Below are 6,863 nucleotides of genomic sequence, written 5' to 3'. Positions count from 1 at the left end.
GTGGAGACACCCTGAGGGATGGAGAGGTTGGGGACATCCCGAGGGATGGACAGGTTGGGGACACAAGGGGACACCCAGGCCCTGGCCAGGCTGGGGACATGAGGGGACATCCCAGGGGATGGCCATGTTTGAGGACAACCCAAGGGCTGGCCGTGCCTGGGATCTTGCCGCACCAGCCCCTGCGGACACCCGCTGGGTGTGGAGCTGTCCCCAGGGCCGGCGGATGCTGCGTCCCCAGTGTTGTGCCCCCCCTGGCACCGCGTGTCCCCTGGCAGCAAGGACAGCTGTGGACCCCGGAGGTGTCCCTCTTGCAGCCCCATCCTGCCCACGCCACCCCGGCGCTGTGCGCACTGATGGCCGTGTCACCGGCGGGGGCTGCCTGGCTGGAGGGGGGGGCTCAGCCGGGCGGGGGGGGCTCGGTGAGTCCATCTCACCCCTCTGTCCCCCCCATCTCCGCAGGCCACTTGCTGTGCCTGGTGGTGCTGATGCTGCCAGTGCGGTCCCTGGTGAAGCTCTACCTCCACCTCCTCACCGCGCTGCTGCTCGGCGCGGGGCACACAGTGGCCAGGTGAGTCCAGGGGGCTTGGGGGGTGGCCGGGCAGGGGCACAGCGGAGGGGGGGCCGGGGGCTGAGCCTCTCTCCCTGCAGGGACTACATCCGCCGCGAGCTGGAGTATGGCTTCCAGGGCGCCGTGTACAGCGACCCCGCGGCGCTCGGCCGCTTCACCACCGCCCTCGCAGGTGAGCCGGGGGGGTCCCAGCCCCCCGAGACGTCCCCTGTCAGGGGACGGGAGGTGGCACTGGGCAGGGTGAGGGTCTCCTGCGCTGACCCGGCTGCGGGAGCTGTCACCCGTGGGACGGCGTGGTGGGTGACAATGGCACGGCTGAGCTGGATGGTCCGTGCCGTGTGGCATGGAGCAGGGAAGACAGACATGAGTCCTGGGGGGTTTCTGCTGCCCCCACCACCCCCAGGGCTTGCAGGGGAAGGGGCTGGGTGGTCTCAGGGTGCTGCTTGGGGCAGGGCAAGGGCAGCAGCAGGGTTTGCCGTGGGGCAGGGCTGCCTGCAAGGTGTCCCCCCTGGACAGCGCCTGCCCCCAGCCCCCCATCTCCTGCGGCGGGTGCCGGTGCAAAGTGGCTGTGCCGGGGGGGCGGGGGCACGGGGGTCCCACATCCTCCCGCATTCCCAGGCGTCCCCGTCCCCTCCGCAGGCCAGCTCTGCCTGTGCGTCCTCTGCTCCCTCCTGATGAGGAGCAGGCAGCCCTGGCTGTTTGGTGCCCCGCTGCTGCCGGTGCTGGCTCGCCTCTGCGGCCTCCCCCTCCACGCCCTGCCCATCCTCGACACCTTTGCCGCCATCCTCACTGCCCTGGAGGTGCTTTACGTCCTCGGCTCCCACGTCCTCGTCCCCTTCCAGCTGGCCGCCGCCGCCTGCCGGGAGGTTGTGCAGGTGAGCGGGACGGGGGGCTGCGGGATGGAGGGTCCCATGCTGAGCCCGGCTTGATGCTGGGTCAGCTGCAGGGCTGTCCCCTCACACAGCCGGGCCTCCCCCATACCCTCCTTGCCCCCAACATGTGGGGTGGGATGGGGGGCAGCTCCGCTGAGCATCCTGTCCCCGCAGGCGCTGGAGGTGTACCGGCTGGTCGCGCTGGGGGTGTCCCTCTGGAGCCAGCTGGCCATCCCGCTCCTCTTCCTCGTCTTCTGGCTGGTGCTCTTCTCCCTCCGGCTCTCCTCCTTCCTCACCTCCTCCAGCAGTCCCCTGGCCCAGCAGGGCCTCCTCTTCCTCCTCCTCAGCAGGTAGGGACCGGGGCAGGCAGGAGCTGGGGGGGAGGTCAGCCTTCCTCTGGTGCCGCTGCGGGATGAGGATGAGGAGGGGCTGGGGCTCCGTTTTGTGCTGCCTGGCCCCTGCCAGCATCCGCACTCACGCTGGGCTCCATTGCAGCGCGGCTGAGTGCTGCAGCACTCCGTACTCCCTCATCGGCCTCACCTTCACCGTCTCCTACCTCGCCCTGGGCGTCCTCAACCTCTGCAAGTTTTACCTGCTGGGCTTCGGTGCCTTCCAGAATGGCAACGTCATGCACAGGTGAGCCCGCGGTGGCGGGGGGCACCGGCAGGCATCCCTCCTCCAGCCCAGTTTGCATGCGGGAGCCCAGCACAGGGTGGGGAGGACGGGGGTGTCACAAGGGATCCAGGGACCGGGGGTGCATCCCCGAGGGGTGACTGGGGCACGGCACACGCGGTGCCACGTGGCACGTGCCTGCGGCTGCCGGCCTCACACCCCGCTCCTGGCAGGGGGGTGACAGAGGGTGTGACGCTGCTGCTGCTGGCGCTGCAGACGGGGCTGCTCGACCTGCAGATCCTCCAGCGGACCTTCCTCCTCAGCATCATCCTCTTCATCGTGGTGACCTCCACGCTGCAGTCCATGATTGAGATAGCTGATCCCATTGTGCTGGCGTTGGGGGCCTCCCGCAACAGGTACTGGGGGAAGGAAGAGCAGCAGGATATGGTCCCCTGTGCTGGGGGGCAGCGGGGAGGAGCGGCGGGATTCCTCCCACCCTGCATCAGGGAAGAGCCAGGCTGGGTCCCATGCCCTCCATGTGCTCGCTCCGCCTCAGGTCCTCACTGCCTGTTTTTGGGCAGAATCGGTGCCGGAGGAGGAGGCTGGAGTGTGGGGTCCCGGGGAGGTGGGTGTTGCTCCCGGGGTGGGCATGGCCCCGCTGAGCTGTGCCTCCCCTAGGAGCCCCTGGAAGCATTTCCGCGGCGTCAGCATGTGCCTCTTCTTGCTGGTTTTCCCTTGCTTCATGGCCTACAAGATCGCCCACTTCTTCCACCTGGATTTCTGGCTGCTGATCCTGGTCTCCAGCTGCATGCTCACCTCTCTGCAGGTACAGCACGTCCCGCTCCCCCCAGCTGGGGTCTCACTGGGCCCCCCAGGGTGGGCATCCCTGCCCATCCCATGCCCACAACCCTGCCCCAGTCACCCTCCCCCAGCCCCAACTGGGAACACTGGGTGGGGATGTGCAATCTGGCATCCGGCCACCATCAACAAGGTGCTGTCCCGCCACCCCCCAGGTGATGGGCACCCTCTTCATCTATGCCCTCTTCATGGTGGAGCTCCTCCAGGACACGCCGCTGGAGCGGATGGATGAGATCATCTACTGCGTGAACGCGGTGAGCCGGGTGCTGGAGTTCCTGGTGGCTGTCTGCGTGGTGGGCTACGGCACCTGGGAGTCCCTCTTCGGGGAGTGGAGCTGGATGGGCGCCTCCGTCATCATCATCCACTCCTACTTCAATGTCTGGCTGCGCGCTCAGTCAGGCTGGAGGAGCTTTCTGCTGCGCCGTGAGGCTGCCAAGAAGATCAACTCCCTGCCCCGGGCCACCGGCAGGCAGCTGCGGGACCACAACGATGTCTGTGCCATCTGCTTCCAGGTCAGCCCTCTCCCCTTGCCAGCAGCCCTGCGATGCCGGGGGGACCCCGCTCTGGGCAGCCCAGGGGGGTCTCCTGCCCACCGGGTGACGTCCTCTCCCTGCCCGCAGGACATGCAGGTGGCCGTCATCACCCCCTGCAGTCACTTCTTCCACGCCGCCTGCCTCCGCAAGTGGCTCTACGTGCAGGACACATGCCCCATGTGCCACCAGCAAGTCACGCCAGTGGCCGCCGAGGAGGATCACGGCATTGGGAGGGCCGCTCGCCCAGCACCGGCCAGCGGGGATGAGGTGCCGGAGGACAGAGGAGCCGCTGCGAACCCAGCCCCAGCTCGGCCCCGGGAGGACAGGCTGCCCGGCATAGACAGCGTGGTCTTAGGCCAGAGGGACAGTGGGGCTTCCCAGGACCATGGGGCTGGGGACCGCAGCCCCCACCACCCTGCTCATCCCGACACCTCTGCCCCGCAGGAACGAGAAGCGGGTGCCGTCCCACAGCCCCCCGGGGACCCTCACCCCGGTGTCCAGGACACGCAGCATCTGTCCCCCTCGCCCGCCAGCCCGGACGCTTTTGCCAGCCCTGAGCTCGGCGCAAGGGACAGCAGGGATTCCCACAGCGGTGACCGTACCTCCTAGTACCGCAGGCTGCCACCCCCGATGCCGAGGTCCCTCCGCGGGGGCCATGCCAGCAGCAAGCGGGGCCGGGACCCCGCATGGCACCAGCGTCCCCAAGTGCCCGCATCCCCACGAACTCTTTTTGCAATAAAACCGGAGCTGAAGCGGCTGCGCCCAAGGGCCAGGGCTGCTCATCTCGCCCACCCCATGCTGGGACAGTGCCCTGTGCCAGGATAGTGTCCCATGCACAGCGTGTCCCAGGGGGGACACAGGGCTCTGCTTTGGGCGTGGGAAGGGTGGGCACCCAATGGGTGCCCAGTGGGTGCCCGGCTGCCTTCTGGCCTTACCCCACTAGATGGCACGGGTGGCACGCACCAGGGGGCTTGGCATGGGCGGTGGGGGGCTTGGGGGGTCTTTGGGGTGGTCCTGTCTGGATGGGGGGTGGCCTGCGCTCAGCATGGATCTGGTGTGGGGTGGCATGGGTCTGGTACAGGATGGCATAGGTCTGGCATGGGCTTGGTGTGGGTCGCCTTTCCCAGCTCTGCTGCCAAACCCCTTTCCCTGTGCCCATCCCCATGCCAGGACGGGACTGGGTGAGACTGGGGCCAAGGGCTGAGGCCGAGCCCTGCCCAGGGTCCCCATCCTCTTCCCGCTCATCCCTGGCCCCCCCCGGGAGGGGCAGTTTGGGGGCAGGATCCTGATTGCGTGGGGGTCCCCATCTGCCCGCTGCGGGAGGGACCCAGCCCTCCTGGCAGCACCAGTGCTGCCTGCAGGGGAAGGGGGGGGGGTCTCAGTGCCGGGGGTCCCTGGGGAGGCAATAAATGGGCTCCCCCCTTCCAGCTCAGCCCCACCCTGCACTTACCCTAACACAGCGGCTCCCATGGGTCCCGCAGCCCATTAGCTGGAAGGAGGGAGAAGCCTGTCCATAAAACCCATCTGGGAGGAGGCGAGCAGGGGTGAGACCCTCTGTCCCCCCCCCGAACCCCCCCTGGAGCCTGACTGCCCTGGGGTCCCGGCCCCCTCCCCAGTGTCCCTCTACCCACAGCAAGCAGGTGTGAGGGGGTGCGGGGGTCCCTGCGGGTGCCCCTGGGCAGTGGGTGCAGCAGCCCCCCACCCCACTGCTTGGCCCCATGGGGGTTTACTGTGGGGGTGGCTGGAGCGAGGGGCCCCAAACATCCCCCGTCACCCCCAGCCATGAGCGGGGGCAGCTCCGACAGTGCTGCCGCCCCCCCCACCTGCGCTTGGCCACGCTGCTTCCATTAGGGCCCATTACCAGAGCCGTGCCAGGGAACACATCTCCCCAGGGGGCCAGTCCCAGCGGAGGGACCCACATTCCCCGGCATGGCTCAGCCCAGCACTACCTGGAATTGGGAGACTGGGGGGGGCAGAGAGCAGGTCCTCCACTGCCCCCCTGCTCCACACGCAGTGGGAGCTGGGGTCCCTTTGGTGGTGCCCATCCCTGGGGTATCTGGGCAGGATGGGGGCATGAAGGAATGGATGCTGGGATGGATGGGGGCATGGACAGATGGAGGCTGGGATGGAGAGGGGCATGGACGGGTGGACACTGGGAAGGATGGGGGTATTGATGGATGGACGCTGGGATGGACAGGGGCAGGGACAGATGGATGCTGGGATGGACGGGCACATGGATAAACGCACACCCGGTTTCTGCAGGACCCATCGTGGCCCTGCCAGCCCTCAGGAGGCTCCGGGTGACAGCTGGGGGTGCTGGGGGGGGCTCAGCCCCTGCTGCTGAGCCCCGTGGAGGGGGAGTCTGTCTGCAGAGCCCCTTGCAGGTGCTGCGGCAGCCCCAGGGCTGCGTGGCTGGAGGGAAAAGGGCGCAGCATGGAGCTGCATCGGAGGACAGGCTGCAGGGCCCCTGCACGGCATGCGAGCAAGAGGGCAGCACGCAAGGGTCACTGCTCGCGGTGAGGGGCTTCCCCGGGGGTCCCTGCGTGCTACCCTCACCAGTTCTGCCTGCAGCCTGTCTGCTTGGGTACGGACATGCCCTCCTGCAGCAAGGGAGAACCGGAGCCGGTCAGGGTTTGGGATTCCCAGCCCCTTCAGCTGCTGGAGGCCTCTGCTCCCCCAGGACCCCCCCTCGCCTCCCCCGGGCTGGCAGCGCTGGCTCCCCAGTGGAGGATCAAGCAAAGCCCCGACTCCTCAGCATCCTTCGGGGCCTTTCGCCACGGCCGAGGGACCGCTGGGGAATGTCCACACACCCCCCCGGGGCACCCAGCCAGCCCTGCTGGGTCCTGGGGACACCCCAGGAGGAGCTGGGATGGGTGCTGCCCGCTGCCCCCCCAGCCCAGCAGCGATGCAGGGACTGGAGGCAGCCGTACAGGGCTGGCACCCCCTTCCCTGCCTGTCCCCTGCCTGTCCCCTGCCTGGCAGGGCTGCGCAGCAGGGAGGGGATGGGGACATGTCCCCTTCGCCGTGACGCTGCTGTGGGGACGGTGATGTGGGGGGCTGGGACCCCACTGGCCGTGCCCCAGAGAGGGTCAGTGGGGTTTAAGTGGGGCGCTGGGGACGATTTTGGGGGTCACCCTGGGGCGTCTCCGGAGCGCAGGGGATCCCGTGTGGGGCGTCTCAAGGGGCCTGGTTAGTCACGCTGGGGCTTGGGGGGCACCTGGTGGCTCTTTGGGGTCACTTCGAGATTTCTGAGGGGCTTGGCGGGGGTCAGTGCAGGGGACCCTGGGGCTGCGGGGGCCCCCGGTCCCCCCCCGGCGCCCGCCTGGGGGTCTCTCCCGAGCATCTCGGGGGACGCGGTGGGGTCTCCTCCGGGGTCCCCCCCCGGGGTCTCTCGGGCCGGGAGGCGCGCCGGTCGCCCCG

General features: G+C 68.7%; 1 protein-coding gene across 1 annotated transcript; it reads left to right on the top strand.

Annotated features, from left to right (window-relative positions):
* Positions 1 to 459: 459 nt before the first annotated feature.
* LOC104840128 (RING finger protein 145-like) lies at positions 460 to 4,052 on the top strand (the record flags this gene model as incomplete). Its single annotated transcript, XM_010580847.1, has 9 exons — positions 460 to 568; positions 649 to 740; positions 1,208 to 1,443; positions 1,615 to 1,790; positions 1,936 to 2,076; positions 2,286 to 2,468; positions 2,731 to 2,878; positions 3,066 to 3,422; positions 3,531 to 4,052. Coding segments are annotated over 9 exons (1,964 nt in total), but the record flags the coding sequence as incomplete, so codon positions are not given.
* Between the last annotated feature and the right edge of the window lie 2,811 nt (positions 4,053 to 6,863).

This window comes from Haliaeetus leucocephalus, unplaced genomic scaffold (genome assembly GCF_000737465.1).
Source record: "Haliaeetus leucocephalus isolate CR32 unplaced genomic scaffold, Haliaeetus_leucocephalus-4.0 Scaffold741, whole genome shotgun sequence".
NCBI classification, from domain to species: domain Eukaryota; kingdom Metazoa; phylum Chordata; class Aves; order Accipitriformes; family Accipitridae; genus Haliaeetus; species Haliaeetus leucocephalus.
Note: the sequence above shows the minus strand (reverse complement) of the source record. Positions and strands in the feature narration are given on the sequence as shown.